The sequence below is a fragment of the Xyrauchen texanus genome, chromosome 35 (genome assembly GCF_025860055.1).
Source record: "Xyrauchen texanus isolate HMW12.3.18 chromosome 35, RBS_HiC_50CHRs, whole genome shotgun sequence".
Lineage (NCBI taxonomy): Eukaryota > Metazoa > Chordata > Actinopteri > Cypriniformes > Catostomidae > Xyrauchen > Xyrauchen texanus.
In genome coordinates, this window is record NC_068310.1 from 23,207,350 (window position 1) to 23,234,449 (window position 27,100).

General features: G+C 40.5%; 1 protein-coding gene across 7 annotated transcripts in view; it reads left to right on the forward strand.

Moving 5' to 3' along the window:
* Positions 1 to 22,185, forward strand: part of si:dkey-151g10.3 (serine/threonine-protein kinase WNK3) — a 61,544-nt gene extending 39,359 nt beyond the window's left edge. For 3 of the 7 annotated variants that reach the window (XM_052106142.1, XM_052106141.1, XM_052106143.1), the window contains 18 exons: positions 434 to 737; positions 955 to 1,079; positions 1,227 to 1,448; positions 2,571 to 5,918; positions 7,568 to 7,608; positions 7,709 to 7,838; positions 7,935 to 8,051; positions 8,205 to 8,306; positions 8,434 to 8,470; positions 8,566 to 8,718; positions 8,954 to 10,701; positions 11,427 to 11,676; positions 14,405 to 14,490; positions 15,409 to 15,695; positions 15,987 to 16,222; positions 16,910 to 17,008; positions 17,103 to 17,284; positions 18,957 to 21,832. In XM_052106142.1, coding sequence (XP_051962102.1) covers positions 434 to 737; positions 955 to 1,079; positions 1,227 to 1,448; positions 2,571 to 5,918; positions 7,568 to 7,608; positions 7,709 to 7,838; positions 7,935 to 8,051; positions 8,205 to 8,306; positions 8,434 to 8,470; positions 8,566 to 8,718; positions 8,954 to 10,701; positions 11,427 to 11,676; positions 14,405 to 14,490; positions 15,409 to 15,695; positions 15,987 to 16,222; positions 16,910 to 17,008; positions 17,103 to 17,284; positions 18,957 to 19,457 — 7,968 coding nt within the window. In that variant the 3' untranslated portion in view covers positions 19,458 to 21,832. Of the gene's footprint in view, positions 1 to 433; positions 738 to 954; positions 1,080 to 1,226; positions 1,449 to 2,570; positions 5,919 to 7,567; positions 7,609 to 7,708; positions 7,839 to 7,934; positions 8,052 to 8,204; positions 8,307 to 8,433; positions 8,471 to 8,565; positions 8,719 to 8,953; positions 10,702 to 11,426; positions 11,677 to 14,404; positions 14,491 to 15,408; positions 15,696 to 15,986; positions 16,223 to 16,909; positions 17,009 to 17,102; positions 17,285 to 18,956; positions 21,833 to 21,888 lie in introns of those variants that run through there. The other 4 variants (XR_007968741.1, XM_052106146.1, XM_052106144.1 and 1 more) reach the window with 4 other exon arrangements.
* The last annotated feature ends 4,915 nt before the right edge of the window (positions 22,186 to 27,100 follow it).

The window sequence follows — 27,100 nt, forward strand, 5'->3', positions numbered from 1 at the left end:
TGACTCGCTTAAAAGGTAAAAAAAAAGGCACCCAAATGTATTTAATTACATCATGGTTTGTTTCTTACCAAAACTGATCATGTGCTTTCAGAAGACTTGGAATTTGAAGCACAAGTTGCATGGACTACTTTAATAATTTGTTTATTTTCTTTTTTAAGCTTTAAAGTGAAGTATCAACTGCTATTGTATTAAACGGATGGACCAAAATATAAATAAAAATTTCTCCTTTTGTGTTATGCATAAGAAAGAAAGACATAATGTTTGGAACAGCATGAGGGTGAGTAAATGACAACAGAATTTTCATTTTTTGTGTTTCCTTTAAGACAAACTGTAACCTACATTGTTCCTCTTTCTCTTTTGCTGCATCTATCCTTTTTCTTTTTGATTTATGCTCCAATTAAACTTTTTTTTTTTTTTTTTTTGTTTTTTTTAGGTGAAGTCTGGATTTTTCCATGAAAGTGATGCTAAGGTAGTGGGGAAATCCATCAGAGACAGGGTGACTCTAATTAAGAAATCACGGGAAAGGCGGCAACAGCAGCTCCTCCAACAGCAGCAAAGTCTGGACGAGCATCGTGACTCAACAGTCCTCACCTCCTCCTTTAACCCTGTCCATCCCTCCTGCCCCTCCTCACTGGGTCCAGCTGTTGCTATAGGTGCTGGGGGGCAGGGGGAGGCAGAAGAGCTGCCAGAAGTGAACAAACTTGTCCAACAGCAAGGCAATGCATTGAGTCTCAAAGGTGCACAATTCAATTCACTTAAACATAAAGTTACACATAAAGATGAGAATATACACTGCATGGTCAAAAAATATATATAAATACTTTTATCCATGTAGTGTATTCACACCATTGCTAATAAATAAATTAAATATGTTTGCATAAGAAAAGCACTTTTAGCCAAAGGTTTGGCCCAATTTGCTCTATGAATGTTGGCATTTTACTTTTCTTTCTTTAGAAGGTGAGAGCCTTTCTATTGTCAGTGGGGATCCTTTCTCAAGTGGGCAAAGCCATGCTTTCTCTCTAGCTGAGTCCAAGAACCCATGTGCTTGTGTTCAAACCAGCTACCCCTCTGGCACCTCTGTAAGTACTGCTCCTGCTACAATTACTCAGACACCACCATTCTAGCTCAATTCATATGAAAACCTTTTGATGTGAAGTACAAAAAATTTACTTGGTGTATAAATGTACACCTTTGGTGGGCTAAGATTTGTTTTTGTTTTCATTTAGGGAGTGAAAGGTATCGGGGTTGTGTCTCACCCCCAGCTGCTCCCTATTGGTCAGAGTGGAGGGATTCTAAATGTGCCTGTTGGCCAGAATGGTGGGATATCTGGCATTTCCTTTGGCCAAAGTGCTGGTGGGGCTCCTAACATTCCTCTGGCACAGACTTTCATTCAGCCAGTCACCATGACATCACAGGTCCCATTAAGTGTGCCTCAACAATATTCTCAGGTGTGGCCATCTTGTCTTATGTGCTGTGTTTTCTCTTTTTTTCTTAATCCACTCTTGGATACAATATGAAATATCTAAAATAAATCAATCCAGGGGGGCCTATTTCACTAAACCAGTGAAACAGTCCAAATCTCAGTGCCAAACGTTAAATTATTGAAGTTGAATTGGCTAAATCACCACTGGGATGTTTTACGACTTGTGTAATGTTTATCAAAATAGTTGTGATAAATTAAGTTTTTACAATGTAGACATGGCACTCTTTTACTGAAATACCTACTCGGATAGCTCGCTATGCAGACTGTAACTTCAATCTAGGTCATTTGCTGAGTTACATGATGTTCACTGACCTACATTTTTGATGTTAGGTTGAGAGAACAGATTTGTTTTTGAATTTCACTGAAATTATTTGAGGTGATTTCCTTGCCAAATCTTACTAGCTACTCATTTGAAGGGTCTAATTGTTTTCTATGCTCCTTTGTAATTCTGTGCTACCATTATAATATATTTGGAACTTAGAACTTGTTTGAATTTGATTCAGAGTTTAAAGACACTGATCATCAAGACACTATACAGATGAGTGGTAGAAGCTCTTAAGCAAGTTAATTAGAATGCATGTGTTGGAGGGGGGAAAAATACAAAATCAAGCAAATTTATATTAGCACTTGATTTAGATTCTTGTTTTTTTTTTTTTATTAACACCTGTTCACACCAAGAGCAAAATGACAAAAGTGAAGCGAATCAGTGACAATAATGTGTGAATGTGCCTAGAAATAAACTGTAATGATAGTGGATGTTGTAATGGATGCCGACCTGAACAGAAATTCCTCCTTGGAATTCTGCTGCTTCTGATCTGATGAGGAATAGAATCAGGTACAAAAGGCATCATAGTCTGAATACCACCTAGGAATAACCTAATAACGGAATACAGAGTATCTTGTCCCAGGTCTTTTGCTTTCCAAAATGTCCTGTTTCCCTAGGATGATTAATGAACTGCACTAACGCTTCCTCTCGCTCTCTGTTTCCCCCTCCCACTACCCCCTCCTTCTCTCCTCACATGCCTCCCTATTCCATGCTCTGTCCAATCCACCCTTCCCAATAATTTCCAAATATTTTTGACACCAGCCCATCCCACCATACACAACAGATATTACACCTTCTCAAATATTACACCCTCGGCCTAGTGATACCTCCACTCCCCACAGTTCTCTTGTGCATTCAGAGTCATACACCTCCTCAGTATCGCCCCATGCTCCCTTAGCTGTCCACACTGACTCCATCCCTGTTGGAGAGCCCATAGCATCAGCTGGCAACGTTATGCCCCCCATGCAGACCCAACCTAGTAATGCTCCTGTACAACCCACTGATGTTTTGCCCCAACAAACCATTGTTCAGCCCAAACATCAGGCAGTGTTAGAATTGCCAGGAACATTGCAACTAAACATCCAGCAACAAACACCACAAAAGCAGGCAAATATAATGCAGCAGCACCAGGTAGCGCTGTTACCACAGCAGAAAGACCAGGTTCAGCCAGCGACAGTTTTATTACAACATTCACAGCATATAGAACAGCCCCGCATGAATTTACAGGAACAACAGCCACATTCAGGTTTATCCCAGCAGCCATATATTCCCTTGCCACAGCAGCAACAGCAAACATTGTCCATCTTGCACCAAAGTGAGTTACAACAGCAGGTGTACCTACAACAGCCCCAGCAACAAGTTGTGAAACAGCAGCAAGTTCAACAACCAATGCAGCAAACGTCAGTACAACAACCCCCAGTGGAACAATATCAACAGACACAGCAACAGCAGGCACAGCCAATTTATTTGCCACAAATGGCTGAATCACAAGAGCAGAACATGTTAAAGACAATGGGACAACAGCCACAAATGCTTCAAACAATCCAGCAGCCATTACAATTGGCAGGGCAACAAATGGAGCAGCAACAGAAGGCTGTTTTGCAAAAGCATTTGGAGCATCAAAGTCAACAGCAAGTTTACATTCAATCACCTCAGAAGCAACCACAAGTTGAGCAACAAATTATTTTGCAGCAACAGCAAAACATGGCAGTGCAGCAGCAGATGGAGCAACAACAGCAGGCTCTACAGCAACAGCAACAAATAGAGCAGCAACAACAAACCATTTTACAACAACAAGTGGAACAACAAATACAACATCAACAGGTTCTTTTTCAGCAACATCAGCTGGAACAGCAGCAGGTTATATTGCAGCAGCAACAGCGTGAACAACAGCAGGCTCTTTTACAACAACAACAGTTAGAACAGCAAGCCTTGCTACAACAGCAGCAACAACTCCAGTTAAAGCAGCAACAAGCTCTTTTACATCAGCAACAGTTAGAACAGAAACAGCAGGCTTTGCTTAAACAGCAGCAGCAACAGCAGTTAGAGCAACAGCAAACTGTTTTACAGCAACAACAGCAGCAAGCACTCATTCAGCAGTTGCAACAGCAGCAAAACGTTGAACAGCAACAAGCTTTATTACGACAGCAACAGCCTCAGCAGGCTTTACAGCAACAACCTCAACTACAGAAGCCAACAGAACAACTACAGATGGAAATATTTCAACAACAGCCTGATCAGCATCAACAGGCATTACTACAACAGAGAGAGTCGCAGTTGCAGCAACAAGTTCTAATGCAACAACAGATTGAGTTACAACAACAGGCACTACAAGCTGAGAAGCAACTACAAGTTTTATTGCAGCAGCAACAACAACAACTACTTTTGGAGCAGAATACAACTCTCACAGTTCATAGTGGGCAACAGGAAACAACTATAAAAGCAGAGACTATACCACAAATCAGTCAACTACAACACTCTCAGCAAAACATTTCCCCACAACCTCAATATCATTCAAGTCTTGCTCAACAACAAACAGAGCAGCAACAAGTCTTGATTCAGAAGCAACAAGCTGTCCTCCCCCAGCCATTGCATAGAACTTCCCTGGTAGATTTACAATTTCCAACTATGGTTCAAGCAGTTCCACAAATGGTTACCACTCAAATACCTAGTCAAGTTCCCACCCCAATACTCATTCAGCAACAGAGGCCACCTCACCAGTCATCTCAACCTTCTTCGCAAATGCAAATCCAGAATCAAGGGGAGTCAGCAATTTGTGGTCAAATTTCACTGCAGACGGAAAGTCTTTGTACAGCACAGTCAATGGGAGAGAATATTCAAGCAAGCCAGTTGCAAGTTTCACAACCAACCCAACAAATCACATCACCAACACTGGCACAAGTTCCAACACCAAATTCTATTCACTCTTTTGTCCCAACTCAGATTCAAATAGTCTCAAAAGGGCAAATCCTTCCTTCACAAACTCAAATGGTACCAATTCAAGCTGCAGCTTCTCTCCACTGTCAGGTTCCAGTTGTGTCACCTGCACCTCTAGTGCATGTCCAAGGAAAGGCTGCAGCTACATTTCTGCCCACACAATATGCCCAAGCACCTGTCGCTCAGCAAACCATCCAGTCAGTTCAACTAGACCTCGCGCAAACTGTGAAACAACAACAGTCTCCTCTGCAGCAATGTCAGCAAGCATTGCTGTCTCCACTATCACCTATACCTTCCATTGACCCAATAGCTACTTCATCAACTCAGTGCTACACACAACAGACCAACCAACCACAAATGCACGCCCAGGCTATGCCACAACCAATCATACCGGCTCTGCAACAGTCAGTCAGTGTGGCCTCTATGCAGACAGTTTTGCAGCCGATGCTTCCAGTGCAGCCTCAGGCTACCCAACAGAATGAGCAGCAGCTGTCTACAGCCCAACATGTGCAGCAGCAGAAACAATTCCTCCACCATCAGCATCAAGCCCAACCTGTGCAACAGCAGCAACCCCTCAATCAATATCAAGCCCAAACTGTGCAGCAGCTTCTGCCATCAAATGCTGTACCACCCCAAGATCTGCAGCAACAGCCATCTCAGCTCCAACATATTCTCCCTATGCACATTCTACCCAGTCAGATACCTCAAACCCAAGCAAGGACAGGACACATAGTCTCAGGTCCTCCCCCCTCCCCCCAAAACCAGCAAAAACCAACCCTTCCTGCTCAAACTCATTCACAGACTAGCATGCAACCACAAGCACACTTAAACAACCAGACACATGTTCCAGTGCATGCCCTCACATACACACAGACCCACATAGGAACTACTGGGAATTTTGAGCAGCCTCCTTACTCCCAAGCTGCCTTTATGCCTTCACAGATCCCCCCAAGTCCATCTCATACTTCCCTACAACCCTCTGCCATTCTTCCAACACAACAGCCAGCTGTCCCAGTTTCAGAAATTCCTGTCTCAACACATGCAATGCCAGCTGACCTGATCCCTGTCCCCCCTCCTACTGTCAATTCCTCACAGTCCCATGACACTTATGGCTCTGTGTTGTCCACCACCTCGCTGGCAGACAGTGATGCTGCATTGTTGAGCATTGCTCAGGTATGAAGCACTTTAATTACATCTGTAAAAGCTATTCTTCAAAAGCACTTTAATATTTCACATCAGCAATTTTCCATGTTAAATACATTTACACTGATTTGTGTAAATGTATTTTGGCTGACAACATTAAAACCACCTGCCTAGGGGGCCTGGGTAGCTTAGTAAGTCTTGACGCTGACAACCACCCCTGGAGTCACGAGTTCGAATCCAGGGTGTGCTGAGTGACTCCAGCCAGGTCTCCAAAGCAACCAAATTGGTCCAGTTGCTAGGGAGGGTAGAGGCACATGGGGTAACCTCCTGGTGGTCGCAATTAGTGGTTCTCGCACTCATTGAGTTTCTGCGGTGTCATGCACAACAAGCCACATGATAAGATGCGTGGATTGACAGTGGAGGCAACTTGTCTTGTCAACTTGCCACCTGGATTGAGGTGAGCCTCACACCACCATGAGGACCTACTAAGTAATGGGAATTGGGCATTCCAAATTGGGAGAAAGGGGGATTAAAAAAAATAACACCTGCCTAATATATTGTGTAGTTCCTCCTCGTGCTGCCAAAACAGCGCCAACCCACATCTCAGAATAGCATTTTTGTTTTTTGCAACATTCTGAGTAAATTCTAGAGACTGTTATGTGTGAAAATCCCAGAAGATCAGCAGTTACAGAAATACTCAATCCAGCCCATCTGGCACCAACAATCATGCCATTGTCCAAATCATAGAGATCACATTTTCCCCATTCTGGTGGTTGATGTGAACATTAACTAAAGCTCCTGACCCATATCTGCTGATTTTTTGCACAGCACTGCTGCCACTTGATTGGATGATTAGATAATCTCTTGGATAATTGTTGATGCCAGACGGGCTGGTTTGAGTATTTCTGTAACTGCTGATCTCTTGGGATTTTCACACACAACACAATTTACTCTGAATGGTGCCAAAAACAAAAAACATCCAGTGACCAGCAGTTCTGTAGATGGAAATGCCTTGTTGATGAGAGAGGTCAACAGAGAATGGCCAGACTGGTTCGAACTGACAAAGTCTATTGTTTCTCAGATAACTACTCTGTATATCAGAATGCTATTCTGAGATGCAGGTTGGCGCTGTTTTGGCAGCACGAGGGGGACCTACACAATATAAGGCAGGTGGTTTTAATGTTGTGGCTGATGTGTGTGTATATATGTATTCCTCAGAACAGAATTAAGGTCCATAGAATTCAATGAAGGTAGAAGGCATACAAACATCAATCTCCTCTCTGATTCAATTTTCTTGACATGCGAAACCCATTATGCATTCATGAGCACACCTAACTTCTTAACACCTGCAAACCCAAGGTTAAACTTACAAAATCAAACATAATTTTATCTCATGATTTCAAGAAAGTTATTTTTATTTTTGGCTATTTTTTGATTTATTGAGTAATACTTTGCCTGTATTTTTAATTTTGGAAATGATTATATTTGTAATTGATATCAGTTTTTTTTATTATTATTAGTTTTTCATATAACTAATGGTTTGTGGTTTTTTTGTTTTTTGTTTTTTCTTATGTTTTTCTGTTGGTATGTGGTGGTTCCTGTGTTGGTTGTTTGTTTGTTTGTTTGTTTCTTTGTTTGTTTGTTTCTTTGTTTGTTTGTCTTTTTCTTTGGCTTAACAGGAGAGCCTAAATCAATCTACCAACAAGAGTTCTTCTTCAGGGTATGTTTGATGTATCTCTGTACTTTATTTGACAAATGTTTGTGTACATTTCATCATGTGCACAAGCAAAACTTTGACTTTGGATATTTTATAAATCCAGCTCTGCTCCTACCAATGGAGATGAGTCTCAAATGCTGTGGGCTAGTGGAAAACTGGAAAAGGTGAAATCTCAGAGGAGAGCTTCCTGTCAGAAGACTGAAAAAACTCATTTTCAACTCAGCATGTTGCAGGTATAAATGGCACAATATTTTTCTGCAAGTCACCATTTAATTTAAAATGTAATTAATAAATTGAATCATATTCTAAACATTTTCTCCATGTCGAAGGTCTCGTGCACTGGGGACAACATGGTAGAGTGTCAACTGGAAACTCACAGCAACAAAATGGTCACATTCAAATTTGACATTGAGGGAGATGCACCTGAGGACATTGCAGATTACATGGTAAAAATTTAAGCCACTTTATTCTTACCTTTTTGCTTTTTGAGAAACCGCATATAAAGACACTTTGTGCTGGGTGATCATGACTTGTGTTTTTTTGCATTTGACAGTGTTGTGTCTTCACTTGTAAATTACTTCATAATGTGTATTGTGTAGGTGGAGGAGGATTTTGTCCTTGAGCCTGAAAAAGAAAATTTTGTTGAGGAGCTGAGGGCTATAATGAAGAAAGCTCAAGGAATTCTAATCACTCAGTCACAGGTCTGCATTTCCAAATGTGTTAAACTTTACAAACTCCTTGTTAAATGGCTCTTTAACTAATCGTAGTGTTGTTTTTAGATGAGGATGTCTTTTAAATGTTTTATTTAATATCTTTTTTCTGTCTCAGGAGCAGCTCCATGTAAGCACCCCATCCAGTGCATCAAGTAAGTGCTTGGTCATGGTCTGGTATGCTGAAGAATAAAGTTAATCTAAAAGCTAATGTCACAATTAGTAATAATCTTTTCTCTTTTTGCTGTAGCGGATGCAGCCCCTCAATCTTCCCCGGTGGGTCGCTGGCGGTTTTTCATCAACCAGACAATTCGCCATCGTGACTCACACTCCAACCAGGGAGCTTCCACTCCCCCTCCAGTGGGAGAGAGCAGAGTTCCCAAGTCCATAGAAACCGAGAAAGGTACTTTTAATACAATTTACTTTTGAGACAAACTCCATAATGCTTTTTGTCATGAGTTAAACTTGAAATTGAAATGACCTATTTAAGAAAGAAAGAATGGATAAGATGAAAGTGCAGAACTTTGTTTCTGCTTTTCAGAACTTTCCATTAAAATAGCATTATTGACAAGTAATTAGACTAACAGTAATATTACTCATGACCACTAAAGAGTATGTATTCTCTATTACATTATCAGACTATGAAATCCCTCAGCGATCAGAGTCTTTTGCTGGAATTGCATCATCTCCAAGTTCTTCACTGTCTGCAAACTCTCCTCCGGTCTCTACTGTATCTGCCCCTGCATCCATGTCAACCTCGGCCATTGCCGCCCACAAAGACATCACACCCACTGCCATGCAAAAAGTAGAACAAGTTTCCTCTGCTACTTTGATCACAGACCCAATCCCTGTCATGTCCTCAAGCCCTTCTGCTCCTTATTTCCCTGTGGTTGTGGCCGTTGTGGGCTCCAACATGGCCTCAGGCGATAATGCTTTTAAATTGCAGAGACATTCTGAACAGCCTCTCTCTACCATGTCAGGTTATGGGTCCCCACCTGCATCACTGGTTGGCCATGCTGATCCTTCGCAGCAGTTTTTTGCTCCAACCCAAATGGCAACCTCACAGAAGCCTGAGATACTTCAACAAACCCTGGCAACTCACCAGCTTCAAGACACCCAGACACTACAGTCAACAATAGGTGCTACAGAACAGATGCAGGCTCAGCAACAGCAGATTACGCCTCCCCTGCAACCGCATGTTCTAAAGGCAGGCTATTTGGTCACTCCACTGCAACCACAACTACAAACAATCCAAAGGCCAACTGAATCAAAAACACAACCAATGCCAATGGAGACAGTGCCCCAACCTTTGCACGAAAGTCTTCCAGCAGTCCAGCAGCCACAGTTGCACCAAGTTCTGCCAGCTGTGCTACCGCAGGTCCCACACCAACAAATACCAGTTCAATCTCAACAACCACCAATGCTGCAAACCACATTTTTGGAGCAGCATAGCCTCCAGAAAACAACCAATCATGAACATGTTCCCATAGACCGGTATGTTTCTCAAGAAACAGTGCAGGCCCCAACAATGCTGTCCATGCAGCAACAGCATGCCTTCCAAACCCAAGATCCCCTACAGCTTCAAGCACAGTTTCAGCCTGTGATCCCACAGCTGCTCCCCACTGAGCAGACCCATGTCGTGCAGCCACAGACATTACTTCAGCAGTTACCACATGATATGCTGCACTCTCTACCAATGGCACAAACCGAAGTGCCTCCAGCTGTGCAGAAGCAGGCATCTCTCCAGCACTCTGAGTCGGAGCTGTCAATGGGTGAGGCCAGCGTAGAGGACCCCATCAGCCACTCTGCCCTGCCCCAACTCTCTTCAGACCCCTCTCTCCCACCTCTCCTTCTCTCTGAAACCGCTCTGCCAGCCCTCTCCCAAACATTTACCACCTCTCCAGCCCAGCCCTCCTCAGTAGCAGAATCAGACAGTGAAGGCCCCCCGAAAATTGAGTTTGTCGACAACCGTATTAAGACTTTGGATGAGAAGCTTAGAACTCTGCTGTATCAGGAGCACAGTGGCAGTGGGTCAACACTGGGAGGTGTCACCACTGGCGCCCCGACCTCTGCATCTGCTGCAGTCTCCACCTCAGTGGGAGATGACGAGTCTTCAGACCCTCACTATGCATTCTCCCCCCCTCCTGTCACCTCTTCAGACACTTCCCCTCTCTCCACTTCTTCTTCCTCCTCCTCCTCCACCACCCCGTGCTCTTCCTCAACTTCTTCAGATGGAGAGGAGAGAGCAGGTGAGGAGGAGTTGTCCCAATCTGCTGCTGTGCAACACCAGCCTGCCTCATTGTCCTCTACATCCCCACCATGCTCTCTCGTCTTCCCCTCACTGGAGCCCAGATCTCCGCCTTTGCCTGGTGAACCCTCAGTAAGCGTAAGTGGGATGTTAATATTTCACATTTAAATGATAATGCAGTGTTGTCTCTAAAAATAGACATTATTTAAGCATTGAGGTACTCTGCTGCACATTCTGCCGAACAACAACCTCTTGCTGTAACTATATTCACAATAAAAAGCACGGCCTTGAGAGCTTTATAAACTGTTTATGGCTTAAAGTTGACGTAATTAAAATATTAAGGAGGCAAATGTTCAATAAAATATAATTTTACTAAGCAAATTCTTTAAAGTGATAGCTCACCCAAAAACGAATGCTGTCTTTCTGCCTAACATCTATTGTGGTAAAACAAAGAATGTTATACAGGTTTGGAACAACATGAGGGTGAGTAATTGCTAGAATTTGAATTTTTAGGTACCGTAAACTATCCATTTAAGTGCCATCCTTCCACTAGAAGATAAAATCCCTGACATAACTGCATTACTATACTACAAAAGTAGCAATCTGCTATGGGTGCTGCAAAGTGATATGGTAAACCAAGGATTTTGCATCATAGCTGTTACTTTATTGTGGATTTTAACATAGCTGGAACACTACTGACCAATAAGCATCCAGGACTGGTACTGTTTTTGTAGTAATTAGAATTATTTACATTTTTAGCTCCATTATGACACTTACATTCTTAGCATTATTCCTAACTCTACTGTCTATATTTCCCTCTGTTTCTTATGTTTGTTCCCCTCCTCTTGTTCACATGTGTCCAGGCTGCCCCCTCCATTTCAGAAACCTGCACCCATGGAGACGTTCTGTTGCCTTCCACTTCTCAGCATCCTGTCCCTCTGTGGCCTGGAAAGCAGCAGCACAATGAAGGAGGTGGATATTTTGGCCTAAACCTGACATGTCCTAGTATCAGAAATCCTGTTAGCAAGAAATCCTGGACTCACAAATTCAAAAGCTGGGCATGCAAACTGCGCCACTCTGCCAGCTTGTTCACGAAGCCCAGAGTCCAGCAAGGTAGTGTCCGCAGGAAGCGCGCACGTGAGAGAGAGAGAACGATTGAGGGGTGTGGGTGGACACTGACCTAATACAAATGTTTAGATTAAAATTAATATACCCAACTTAATGTAGCTGGCTCTAACCTTGCTAGATAGGGATTTCGTAAAGGGGTTAGTTCACTCAAAAATTAAAGTTCTCTCATTATTTACTCACCCTCTTGCCATCCCAGATGTGTATGACTTTCTTTCTTCTGCTGAACAAAATTATTTTTAGAAGAATATCTCAGCTCTGTAGGACCATAACAAGCAAGTGAACGGGTGCCAAAATTTTGAAGCTCCAAAATCCACATAAGGGTAACAAAAGTACTCCAGACAACTCTTGTGGTTAAATCCATATCTTCTGAATCGATATGATAGGTGTGGGTGAGAAACAGATGAATACTTAAGACCTTTCTCCTCCTGTTTTTGGTGATTCACATTTGTCATGCATATCACCCCCTGCTGGGCAGGGAGGAGAATTTATGATAAAATATTACTTGTGTTTCTTACCCACACCTAACATATTGTGTCTGAACACATGGATTTAACCACTGGAGTCAATTGGATTACTTTTATGATCCCTTTATGTGGATTTTAGAGCTTCAAAATTTTGGCACTCATTCTCTTGCATTGTATGGACCTACAGAGATGAAGTATTCTGCTGAACACAAATGATGATTTTTAGAAGAAGATAGAGAGACGTACACATCTGGGATCCCAGGAAGGTGAGTAAATCATGAGAGAATTTTCATTTTTGGGTGAACTATCACTTTAATGCCTAAAAATACTGTTAAAGTTAATAATTAGTTATTAATCCGAATAGTTCTCCCATGGTCGCATTGTTGTTGCTGTGTTTAATCTGTACTGATATCATTGCATGACCTGAATTTGTTTTTGTACAGAATTGCTCTGCTGTACATTAACATTTGTTGTAGCTTCCTTTTTGTTTTGTCTGCATGGGTTACCCAGGGGTAAGAACAGAGGAATGTAGAAAAGGGTGAGACTCTAGGAAGAGGGATGACCCTGGTGTGGCACACCTGGATCTGTGTCTCAAGTCCTACCCTATGCAGTGCAGTATTGCAGTGCCCAAGCCCCTCACCTTCCTGCACCTGGCCTCGCAACCAAACTACTTGTAATCAGAGAATAGAGTGCTTATTTACAAACTACATGGGCCGTACAGAAGTTTGCACCTGTTTGTTTTTGGTTTTAGTCATTTTAGAGGCATGAATCTAGATGTCGTCACTCATATTGATCATACCCACTCTTATTAAGTTCTGTCTATTATAATAAGAAAATAACAGTTGCAAATTGTTTTTAATTGAGAGAATTTAATCTTACAAATTTTTATTTAGATTTTTTTTAAACCAGTTACAAAGTGTACATATATGAATTAACTCACTGAAGCCTTAGCAAATAAGTAATAGCAAAGCAAACAATTATCAACCTTTTATAAATGACAGCTATCCATTTTTAATGTGCACTATCAGACTTTTAGGTAATATCCTGTTCTTTCCTACCTGGGTAGACTTTTGGAAAGCTAAATTTGTATATATTTTCTGCATGTCTAAGGCTATGTTTGTAATTTAATACTACCATATTAATGATAGTAAGTGAAGTAATACACAATATGCAACGCTAAACATTTCAAACATTGTCATTACATGCCCTTATTATGATGTATGTTACTTTCTGCTAGTAGCATCATGTTACCTCGGGATACAAAAAAACAATTCGGGTCAAGAAAAATTACAAAATGTGTGGTAGAAGTGACTTTCCGGTTCATTCATCACATTGGAAATGGAGTGCATTGCATCATGGCTACAGTATGCCACATTGTGTGCTCTGGTTGTATATTGCACATTTTGGCAAATGTACTGAATCATACTGGTATTCCATGAATAATGTTGCCATTAGCATACTGTGCACAGTATACTTAAAAACTAAGAGTACTATGGTAGTGTGCAATTCCCAGCATAACATAAATGTAATCAGGCCAAAGTAATATAATTAAATTGTTCTTTTTATTAAATTTATAGGAACATGCAACAATATGCAAATGTGTGGATGTATGGTTTTGTAACATAAATCATCTTTGGACCTCATCATCAGCTAGAAATAGTAGTACACACACTCTTATACAGTAGATCTAGAATATTCAGAGTCCTCACAAATGCTGACAGGTATCACTGTCAATCAGCTGGAGATGTCTCCACTCTCCAGACAGTGATATTACAGTCAGACTGATCATTGCAATTGTAAGAGTGTGGATGGATGGGGCAAATTGCTTGTATTTATTACTCTCAGATGTTTTCAAAAGTATACTGCAGAAATTGTATCTTCTGTTAAAGCTGCTCCCTGCCACACCTCCTCCCCATCACACTCTGCATCCACTTAGATGATAATCATATCTGTATTCATATTCATGGACTGCCAGTGATGCTGTAATTTGCCTTGCTGACTGTAATCTCACTATCCCCTGTGAACATGCATGGTTGCTTGTTAGTCAGAGATCTCATGCCAAAAAGGGTGTACTGTTATTAATGCCATAGGTGTCTGTGGTGTCTCTTTTGTGTGTCTGTGTGCTTGCTTGTGTATTTGTCTGTTGTTTTGGTTTTTATGCCAATTTTATTGTTTGTCTCTGATCGTTAGTTCTCGTTTAATTTTGTGATTTATCTTTTGTGTTCTCTCGTCTCTTTTCTTCTAATAAGATGGCAACTCCAACAGTCAGGGGATAAAGGAGGAGACAGAGACATCTACAAATGTCCAGCCCTACTCACGCAGAGGACGTTTCCAGGTGCTGCCATTATTCTGTAATATAAAATTTTATACAGTAGATCAGCCTTCCCAGTAGCTTGTCAGACAGTATGAACAGCAAACGTTAAAAGACAATACACTACACCAGAGATAGAAATACAGATAATATGGATAGAAACAACATTGATTAATCCTCTTTCTTGATTTATAAATAAAAAACGTTCGGTTTGCAGTAGGGCTGGGTGATATAATGAAGAAAAGAAAATATCTCCAAATGTACACTTAAGATTTATGTATTTGATCTGCAATGACTGGAAAGGGGAAACCATCATATTGACCAAACAGCCATTGTAGAAATTTGATTCTAAATGTTTAATGTAATCTAAAAATAAAAAAACTACAAATTAAGTTTTTCCACTAATTGAACACAAGGAAGAATTATAGTTAATCATTTTTTATTATAATGTTTAATAATTTTATTACAATATTTAAGCCCATGCTTTTTTTTATACATGCAAGAAATGCCACATGGAGACGTCCATGAATTTTTTTTAATAATATGATAAAAGTAAACATTTTGAATCTATTATTTTAAACCGTTTGAATTGATTCATGGAAATTAATCAAACTTTCCAACTCTCACACAATTGTTTGCTTAAATCCGAGATTTTGCTCGTTTAAACATCATTTATCAGTGTCAGAGTGGCTTGACAATGAGGAATCGTGAAATTAGTCTAATGACATGGAAATTTAATGGCCAAATAAAAAGCGCATTCAAATTCTCACAAGATTCACAATGTTGCTTGATTTTATGTTACCAGCAAAATTGTGAATATTTGATACATCTCCCAGTCCTAGTCTGCAAATAGTGTACACTTCATTAATTGTACTTTATAGTAATCAGAGTTTACAAATATAGTATAATGTACCTACTTATTCTCATTCCCTTTGCTCTTAGGTGATTCCAGTGTCCCAGCCCAAAGAACCCCCTCCAGCACAAGTTGGTCATTTCTCTGTCACTCAGGCTGAAAAGAGAGAGGAACATCTAATGGCCAGCTCCCCAGTTTCACCTGACCTGGACAGAGAGAGGAGGAGATTGAAAGGGAAGAATGGTGAGAAAGAGGAGAAGAGAACTACAGCACCCAGCCACCCACCCAGGGGTCACTCACCCCTGGGAAGCAGCGATGATGAGAGTGAGGTGGAGGATGAAGATTTAAGGAGAGAACTCCACAAGCTGAGAGAAAAGTAAGAGAAGTTGTCAATTTTTCTTACCCCATTGGCAAAAGAGTTTTGTTTATTTATTTCTTCTTCTTTTAAACATTAACCTTACTTGTATAAGGGTTAGATATGTCTGAAAACAATACTGAATATCTAATGTAATGTAGCTTCTCAAGTAAATGTATCTTTTTTTGTTTTAAATGCAAATCGTCTATAATACTGCTTTTTTCTCTTAAGCAAAGGTTTCTAATTTTGAAAAGGTCCTACTTTTTCCTAATTCTCTTTTGTCCTCTTTCTTGTTTTGTTCTTGTTTTGTAGACACATTAAAGAGGTGGTATACCTGCAGGCACAGCAGAACAAAGAGCTGCAGGAGTTGTACTGGCAGCTTCGCTCTTTTAAAGACCACAGGCAGCCTCTTCCACTGACCTTGCCTAGGACACCTCCTCTGCCCAACAGTCCCTTCGCCATCTCCTCACGTAGACCCCGACCCTCTAAAGCCAAGCTCCGGCCCCGACCCCACTCTCACATGGATAACAATGGAGTCATACACCAAGGTACTGCTCTCTGTCAGAGTTCATCTGAAAGGGATAGTTCTCCCAAAAATAACAATTATAAAATTGTTCTCACCTAGCCTGTATTTTCTTCCATTGAACACAAAAGGAGCTGTTTAGCAGAATGTCCAGGCTTCTCTTTTCCATACAACAAATGTAGATGGTTTAGACTGCCAAGCTCTAAAAAGGATTAAGAAAAAAGCAGTCAATATGACTTGTGTGCTATATTCCAAGTCTTTTCAAGCCATATGGAAGGTTTGTGTGAGGAACTGACTGAAATTTTAGTTGTTATTCAGTGAAAATCTTGCTTTCTGCCATAGAACTCAAATTCCATTCATACTTCCACACTTTCAAACCATCACAATGCACACTGTTCTGCTTTTTATATCCCTTTTGTAGCTTGATGGTCTGTATCGCAATTCACTTTCACTGCATGGAAATGAACATTTTGGACATTCTTCAAAATCTATTTTTGTGTTCTATGTGAGAAGGAAAAATTTCATGGGTTTCAAACAACATCAGGGTGAGTAAATAATGACAGTTTTTTAAATTTTTGGGTGATTTATTCCCTTAATGGATGTTAATTAGCTCTATAACGATTTTATTTGAACTATAATTCAAATCCACCCTGACTATTTTTCCCTCTTCCTTATTTAAACAAAACAAAAAAAAACTCTTAACACAAACAAGGGAGTCTTCAGCAGTCCAGCAGTTATTCTGGCGGGGAGCTAAGCAGACTCCACTCAAATTGCAAGCCAGAGAAGACCTCTTCGCTGACTGCTAATAGAGGTGGACAATATGGCCCTTTTAGAGCCTCAAATCAGTACATACATAATTTGATCAGAGGAATCTTTATTTAACGGTTCCATCATTTTCTCTTCAGACCACAGTCCCTCAGCACAGAGTTCTGCCATCAGAAAGAGCACGTTCACAGATGAGCTGCACAAACTTGTTGATGAGTGGTCAAAAGAAACTGTTTTTCCTGTTCAGCCCAAGCCTTCACTAAATCAAATCAAACAGATCCAACAAGTGCAAGAGCTGGGCGGGTGGGGCCAACCTGCTGAGGTAAAGCATTCATATAACTATTGCACCATTTAAAGGTGATGTGTGTAATTTCTGCATCACTAGCGACACCACGTGAAATTTAAAAAATAATGTCTGTTATATAACAGGTTTCCCAAACACTCCCGTCTTCAATTGGTTGGACAAACAAATAGTTTTGCCCCCAACTTATGCCATTGGTTGAGCCAATAACACTATGATTTGCTGGTTGGGATGCTCAAACAAACAGAGCAATGGTTTGAAAACGTCACAGAGGCACAGTGTTTGCACCTTTTTGAGCGAAATCAACATACAAATTTACTTATAGTTTACACTGCATATTAAGCTGGGATATACACTCACCTAAAGGATTATTAGGAACACCATACTAATACTGTGTTTGACCCCCTTTCGCCTTCAGAACTGCCTTAATTCTACGTGGCATTGATTCAACAAGGTGCTGAAAGCATTCTTTAGAAATGTTGGCCCATATTGATAGGATAGCATCTTGCAGTTGATGGAGATTTGTGGGATGCACATCCAGGGCACGAAGCTCCCGTTCCACTACATCCCAAAGATGCTCTATTGGGTTGAGATCTGGTGACTGTGGGGGCCATTTTACTACAGTGAACTCATTGTCATGTTCAAGAAACCAATTTGAAATGATTCGAGCTTTGTGACATGGTGCATTATCCTGCTGGAAGTAGCCATCAGAGGATGGATACATGGTGGCCATAAAGGGATGGACATGGTCAGAAACAATGCTCAGGTAGGCCATGGCATTTAAACGATGCCCAATTGGCACTAAGGGGCCTAAAGTGTGCCAAGAAAACATCCCCCACACCATTACACCACCACCACCAGCCTGCACAGTGGTAACAAAGCATGATGGATCCATGTTCTCATTCTGTTTACACCAAATTCTGACTCTACCATCTGAATGTCTCAACAGAAATCGAGACTCATCAGACCAGGCAACATTTTTCCAGTCTTCAACTATCCAATTTTGGTGAGCTCTTGCAAATTGTAGCCTCTTTTTCCTATTTGTAGTGGAGATGAGTGGTACCGGTGGGGTCTTCTGCTGTTGTAGCCCATCCGCCTCAAGGTTGTGCGTGTTGTGGCTTCACAAATGCTTTGCTGCATGCCTCGGTTGTAACGAGTGGTTATTTCAGGCAAAGTTGCTCTTCTATCAGCTTGAATCAGTCGGCCCATTATCCTCTGACCTCTAGCATCAACAAGGCATTTTCGCCCACAGGACTGTCGCATACTGGATGTTTTTCCCTTTTCACACCATTCTTTGTAAACCCTAGAAATGGTTGTGTGTGAAAATCCCAGTAACTGAGCAGATTGTGAAATACTCAGACCGGCCCGTCTGGCACCAACATGCCACGCTCAAAATTGCTTAAATCACCTTTCTTTCCCATTCTGACGTTCAGTTTGGAGTTCAGAAGATTGTCTTGACCAGGAACACACCCCTAAATGCATTGAAGCAACTGCCATGTGATTGGTTGATTACATAATTGCATTAATGAGAAATTGAACGGGTGTTCCTAATAATCCTTTAGGTGAGTGCATTTGAACATCAATAAAGTCACACACATCACCTTTTAAGGTTTTAAACATTTGGACCCACACTAGCCTATATGGGTTTAATACTCTGATTTGTAATATGAAAGACAATGGTTCTCTTTTGCAGACAACTGCTTCATCTGGATGGTTTCCAACAGCTCCTATGAACCCTCAGAGTGCTCCATTATCAGTCACCTTGTCTACAATAGCTTCCACCCCCTTTAGCGCCATCGGTGGACAAACACAGCCACCTCCAACACAGTTTCCTATTGCTCCTGTACCCCAGCAGAATGCACATTTGCAGCCTGCCCTGCACCTGCAGCAGGTCCAGCTTCTGTCAGGAGCCGTGCCACAGTCCCAAACCCAATTACAGCCCCCAGTCTCTGGCACGCCTCCACAGCTGCCTTCCCACACCAACTCCCCCTCTGTCATGACCACAACAGGGCCTCCGCTGCCTCCTGCCACCAGCATCACAGCTGCCTCTGCCCCCACCACAGCCAATCAAGACACTGTCGCTACCACAAACTCCTGCTCATGCTCCTCTTCTTCCTCGAAATCCGCTCTGCCTTCCAGTGCCAAACTTCACGCCAAGCCCTCCACCTCCACCCTTCCCTTAGGACAGCAGTGAGATGGGGACAAATATGCTTTGATGGAGCGAGAATGAGAGATAGAAGAGAAGAGCACTTGAATGGTCTTATTCAGACAGAACAGACTCTAATGAACATCTTTTACAGGAAGGAAACTAGTAGCAAGCGGTTGAGTGTTTGTGTGCATGGGTATGGGGGTGTAAAAATTACGTAGTGTGTTTTTGTGTGCGCGTGTGTTTGTGTTGCATTTTCCAATTCATATGCTCTGTGTATTTCCGCACTGTCAAGTTTTATATCCAACTTAGTTGGACCTTAACTCTCCCTATATAGAGACATGTTGGAAGAAGACCGTTTTGACATGAAATATGATGATCATTGTTTTTATTTATCAGTGCTTCAAATGAAAGGACTATTTGAATTTAAGTGCAATTAGTAACTGATATTTGAATTCATCTTTTCTGTGTTGTTTTGACGTGGATCTGTATAGTTTATAATAAATATTTTTTTATATGCGTACAGAAACAACAACCAGACATTAGCCGCGAAGCGCCATCTTAAAGACAATGAGCACAACGGATTCCACAGGCAGTGAGATTATAAGCAGTCGCATCTACAGCATGTTCCAGTGCAGAGCATGGTAACAGTAACCTTGCAACCATCATCATAGCTAAAACAATCAAAACACTGTTGTACAGTGTTGTGCACTGATAAGGCATGCTCCTCATGTATTTTATTTTACAATGATTAATAACGGTAACATTTACACTAGCAAAGATTTTCTAGAATAACAAATAGCCATGGACTAATTTTACACTCCTGCATTCTGCAGTTGATTCTGAGAAAAACTCTTCAGTTCTTCATTTAATTTCAAAAGAGATTAACCAATATGATTGCAGTATTTTCCTGTTTTATCTGAAGTTATACTTTTTAAGGTTTACAATATTAACATTAATCCCATGGTGAAGAGTGCAAGACTAGACAGCTGTTTTGAAAGCTCACGTGAAGTGAACGCAGCTTGCTCTTGTTCATGTGTATTTTGCACAGCCCTGTATGAACATGCTTTTGTGCACGCCAAACTGTGAGTTTGCTTTTTGTGAACACGATGCATCATCAAAACACTGGCAAAAAGATTCTTGGATTTGTTCAACAATCCAAGATTTCATCAGATGCTACTCTAATGCATGCTAAGAAATCTATAACTGCCAAGCAAATTTATTGGTAGAACATCCACAAGTAGGTTGCCTTTTAGAGAGAGTGTATTTTTTCTTAAGCTCTGTATGTGATTCTGTTTGACCAAGATGCCAGTGCCCAGCCTTTAATAATCAGCAGCTAATTCTGTCTTGCTGCCGTATTTTACTCATGTACATATGAGTTAAACCCCTTTGTTATAAAGAACCCCAAAAGGGATTTAAGTACTTTGTCAGACATCAAGGAGCTCAAGACAACTTAGGCCTGTACTTCAAACATCTAACTAGACTCTTCCAGGGTATCATTCATAAACAAGTAATGCCCATATTAATAAAGAATGACCGTGTGTGTTCTTGAATGTTGCGTAAGTAAAAAAAGGTGATCGAAGGTGTGAATCATGCACCCTGCCATTCAGATGGATAAAGAATGCTCTGCATTTTTTAACAATGTTGGTGAGAGATCGACTGGGGGAATGTAGTATGTACTTCACAAGTTCACAGGGAATAAAGAATTGGGGGGGGGGGGATTTGTGAAGCCTTTTAATTGTGATAATGCTTGAACTTGTGGATGTTTCAAAAAAATAATTCAACATGGCCGCTGCCTGAAGAGGGTTGTGATCATTCAGTTTCCAGTATTTTGGTCCAGCATCCTCAGTAAGCAGTGGTACATTTGTGGTGTGGAAAGACCGTGTCAAAAAAAAACATTATCAATATGATCTCAACAAATGGGAAATGTAAAGAACCCTCTGCTGAAGTGTTACCAAAATGTCATCTAAAAGAAAGCATTATTTTTGTATTTTGCAAGGTTTGTAAACATGTAAAATTGTGTACTGTATTGAGAAAGCTGTGGTTATCTGATAACAAGACTTGTCCCAAATTGTTTCTTGATGGCCTCCAACTTTACCACAAACATTTGGCCTGAGATTGCAAGGAGATTTTTTTAAGTTTAGATCTTTAATTTGATGCGAGTGATTGGGAAAATTGTAAGCCAAATCATTGCTGCAGTGGGGTTTCGACTGGGTGAAGATGTATGGCAAACCAGAAGCACCCCAGAATTACTTGACTGAGCACCAATAATAAAAGGTAATTTAAGCAAAAATAATCTAGAGGACTAAACTTCTTGCTGGTGATTTAGCTATGGTAAATTGTAACTAATTCAACTGTTGATTCTATTTATGTTTTGTAACTAATCAAAAATAAACATCAAACGTTAAACATTGATGAATTATTATTTTTTTTTATTCCCTTTTCTCCCAATTTGGAATGCCCAATTCCCACTACTTAGTAGGTCCTTGTGGTGGCATGGTTACTCACTTCAATCCGGGTTGCAGAAGACAAATCTCAGTTGCCACCACTTCTGAGACAGCCAATCCACGCATCTTATCACGTGGCTCGCTGTGCATGACACCGCGCAGACTTGCAGCATGTGGAGGCTCGTGCTACTCTCCATGATCCATGCGGCCCATTGAGAGCAAGAACTCTTAATTGCGAACACGATGAGCTTACCCCATGTGACTCTACCCTCCCTAGCAATTGGGCCAATTTGGTTCCTTAGGAAACCTGGCTGGAGTCACTCAGCACACCCTGGATTCGAACTTGTGACTTCAGGGGTGGTAGTCAGCATCAATACTCGCTGAGCTACCCACTCCCCCATTTTCTTTTCTTTTTTTATCATAAAATATGTATTTTGTGAATTATGGAAATATGTAAGTCTACATCACATGTACACCCCAATTCCGAAAAAGTTTGGACAGTATGAAAATACTAATAAAAACAAAAAGGAGCGATTTGTAAGTTAGATTCACTCTAATGAAAGTTAGACTCTTTTTAAGTTTAAATATATACACACATATACATACACGCACTCATTTCAAGTCAAAAGTTGAGAGAGGGGCATCTTGGGTATAATATCAATCTTACGAGTTGAAACAAGGTAATGTGAAATGGAAGATGTTAAACTGGTGAGGCAATCATGTATATACAGTGCAACCGGAAAGTATTCACAGCACTTCACTTTTTACACATTTTGTTATGTTACATCCTTATTCAAAAATGTATTACATTAATTATTTTCCTCAAAATTATATACCCCATAATGACAACGTGAAAGAAGCTTGTTTGAAATCTTTACAAATTTATTAAAAATAAAAACGAAAAAATCACATGTACATAAGTATTCACAGCCTTTGCCATGACACTCAAAATTGAGCTCCGGTGCATCCTGTTTCCACTGATCATCCTTGAGATGTTTCTACAACTTGATTGTAGTCCACCTGTGGTAAATTCAGTTGATTGGCCATGATTAGGAAAGGCACACACCTGTCTATATAAGGTCCCACAGTTAACAGTGTATGTCAGAGTACAAACCAAGCCATGAAGTCCAAGGAATTGTCTGTAGACCTCAGAGACAGGATTGTATCGAGGCCTGATTGCTGGAGTGCTGCAGAGACGGTTGTTCTTATGGAAGGTTCTCCTCTCTCCACAGAGAAACGCTGGAGTACAGATCTGGGGAACGGTACAAAAATAAATTGGCAGCATTGAAGGTCCCATTGAGCACAGTGGCCTCCATCCGTAAATGGAAGAAGTTTGGAACCTCCAGGACTCTTCCTAGAGTTGGCCGCCCGGCCAAACTGAGCGATCGGGGAGAAGGGCCTTAGTAAGGGAGGTGACCAAGAACCCGATGGTCACTCTGACAGAGCTCCAGCATTTCTCTCTGGAGAGAGGAGAACCCTCTAGAAGAACAACCATCTCTGCAGCACTCCACCAATCAGGCCTGTATGGTAGAGTGGCCAGACGGAAGCCACTCCTCAGTAAAAGGCACATGTCAGCCCGCCTGGAGTTTTCCAAAAGGCACCTGAAGGACTCTTAGATCATGAGAAACAAAATTCTATGGTCTGATGATACAAAGATTGAACTCTTTGGCCTGAATGTCAAGCATCATGTCTGGAGGAAACCAGACACCGCTCATCACCTGGCCAATACCATCCCTACAGTGAAGCATGTTGGAGGCAGCATCATGCTGTGGGGATGTTTTTCAGTGGCAGGAACTGGGAGACTAGTCAGGATCGAGGGAAAGATGAATGCAGCAATGTACAGAGACATACTTGATCCAGAGCACTCTGGACCTCAGACGAAGGTTCATCTTCCAAAAGTACAATGACCCCAAGCACACAGCCAAGATAAGGAGTGGCTACAGGACAACTCTGTGAAAGTCCTTGAGTGGCCATCCGAGTGAACATCTCTGGAGAGATCTGAAAATGGCTGTGCACCGACGCTCCCCATCCATCCTGATGGAGATTGAGAGGTTCTGCAAAGAAGAATGGGAGAAACTGCCCAAAAATCGGTGTGCCAAGCTTGTAGCATCATACAAAAGAAGACTTGAGGCTGTAATTGATGCCAAAGGTACTTCAACAAACTATTGAGCAAAGTGCTGTGAATACTTATATACATGTGATTTTATTTTTTTTATTATTTTTTATATAAATTTGCAAAGATTTCAAACAAAATTCTTTCAAGTTGCATTATGGGGTATTGGTTGTAGGATTTTGCGGAAAATAATGAATTTAATCCATTTTGGAATAAGGCTGTAACATAACAGAATATGGAAAAAGTGAAGAACTGTGAATACTTTCCGGATGCACTGTAAAGGGCCTCAAAGAAAAAGCCTAGTCCTTCAATAGCAAAGATGGGTCAATGCTTACCAATTTGCCAATAGATGTGGCAGCAAATAATCCAGCTTTTTGAGAACAATGTTCCTCAAAGTAAAATAGGAAGGACTTTTTGCATTTCACTCTACAGTAGACTACATACTTAAAGATTCAAAGAATCTGTTCAAATCTTAGTACTTAAAGGTCAAGATGAAAACCATTTCTGAATGTGTGTGATCTCCAACCCCTCAGACATCAACTGTTTTAAAAATTGTCATGCATCTTTTATTTTTTTTTTATTTTTTTTTTATTTTATTTAACCTTTGTTTAACCAGGAAGTCCCTTGAGACTAAAGTCTCTTTTTCGAGGGAGACCTGGCCAAGACAGCACACCAGTTACAATTTAAATACAAAATACAACATGGTCAACAAACAAGCATCACACATAGAAAGGAACAGGTCACATATGGCAGTTACATTTTTGAGTTATATGGCATTTTAACATGGTCTTAAAATCATTTAATGGGACTAGATCAGTTAGATGTAGCAAAATTTTGCAAGTTATTCCAAGACCATGGCGCAAAGTAAGAGAAGGCTTTTTTCCCCAGCTCAGTAAAAACCCTTGGAACCTGGTAAGAAAGCCACCTCGTGGATCGGAGATGAAAACTGCCGGAATTTTTCATCAGGAGATTACATAGATATCCCGGCAATTTACCCAACATGGCCTTGTATAGGAAAATATGCAAATGAAGTTGTCTACGTAGACTTAATGACGACCAGCCTACCAGTTCATACAGCGTACAATGATGAGTACGGAAACCAGAGTTAGTTAAAAACATAGAGCACTATGATACACAGAATCTAAAGCGTGGAGAGTATTAGAGGCAGTATGCATGTAGACAACATCACCATAGTCCAAAACACTTAAAAAGGTAGCCTGCACAAGTTTTTTTCTAGATAACAGATTAAAACAAGCCTTATTCCTAAAGTAAAACCCCAGCCTTAGTTTCAGCTTTTTTACAAGCTTTTCAACATGAACTTTAAAAGAAAGTTTGTTGTCCAGCCAAAAACCTAAATACTTATATGATGAGACATTTTCGATTAAGTCCCCAGTTAGTGTATTAATATTTATATTATCTTGGGATTGGGAACGAGCCCTTGAAAACGTCATAGATTTGGTTTTCTTAGTATTTAGCACTAACTTGAGGCCATGTAATGAAGTTTGTAGCTGTTGGAAGGCTAACTGAAGGTAATTTATAGCTTGGTTCAGTGAAGGGGCAACTGAATATATCACAGTATCATCTGCATAAAGGTGTAGTTTAGCAGTTTGCACATCCTTTCCAATATTATTTATGAATATAGAAAATAAAATAGGAGCTAAAATCGAGCCTTGAGGAACACCCTTAGAAATCTCTAAAAGTCTGATTTAAGACCATCTATAGAAACACATTGTGTTCGTTCTGTAAGATAGTTTTTGAACCAATTGATAGCTGTGTTTCCCAATCCAATGTTACTTAGTCTATTTAGCAATAGCTCATGGTCAACAGAGTCAAAAGCTTTGGACAGATCCACAAATAAGGCAGCGCAGTGTTGTTTTTTATCCAAGGCATTTATAATGTCATTTAATAGCAACAAAGTTGCTGTAACAGTGCTGTGTCCAGCTCTAAAGCCTGACTGTACATCAGTTAAAATGTTGTGCTCTGCCAAGTATTCTTTTAATTGACAGTTTACTTGAGATTCCAAAATTTTTGCAAGAATGGAGAGTTTGGAAATTGGCCTATAATTGTGAAGATCTGAGGGATCGCCACCCTTTAGCAATGGAAGCACATAGGCTGCTTTCCATAATTTGGGAATTGAACTTGTCTGCAAACTACAATTAAAAAGGTATGCTATAGGCTTAGCTACAATTTCAGCTGCAACCTTCAGCAAGAAAGGTTCTAGATTGTCTGGTCCTGCTGATTTTTTTTGGTCAATAGCTTTAAGAGCAATACAGAACTTAAACACAGATTGAAGTTATTACTCCCGGTACTGGGGCAATTCTCTCTCATGCTTCATTCTGAGTCACGGCAGTGACTGACAGGTGTGCTAAGCCCCTCCTTTCCAACAACAGTGTTGATGTATGGCTTCTGCTTCACACAGTGAAGCCTTAAACTGCATCTGTGGATGCATGACAAATGGCGTTGACTGAGAAAGATTTACCAAAGTATTCCAGAGCCCATGTTATGATTTCCATTTAAAGAGAATTAACATCATTGTTATAAACTTCAAAGTAAGGCACATACTAGCTATTTATGTTATCAAGTTATGTTGTTATGCATTTTATAACAGGTTCTGAATTTGGCATGGGACTGTAATGCACAGTGTAAAAAATCTATGAAAGTTTGGCCTTCAAAATACGGGAATTCCCGCACAGACCTTATAAACAATAACATACTGGTGAAAAGTAGTCAAATTAATCCCTGCAGATGAACAAATAAAATCAAGAATTTTTATATTTAATCAGTGTGTATTTTGTATATCAGCGCTTTCGGCCTACCATTCTGTCTCCCTCCCTCTTGCACTAGCAATATCACACACTGACTGATGGAAGCACCTTCTCAAATATTTACTTGTTGTATTAACATATACCAAAAATAAAGAAGGACCACCATTATACATAAGACTTGACCAAAATAAAAGGTAGTAGTTAAGAAAAACAGGTCCATATGAGATACACAAACAGTTAGGTAAAAAGTATTATAATAATTATTATCATTATTATACAATATTGAATATCTTTGTGTCATATGATAAAATATGTTTTGATGCTAAATGTTTACATTCTTCACTGTATTCCATGAAATGATGAAGA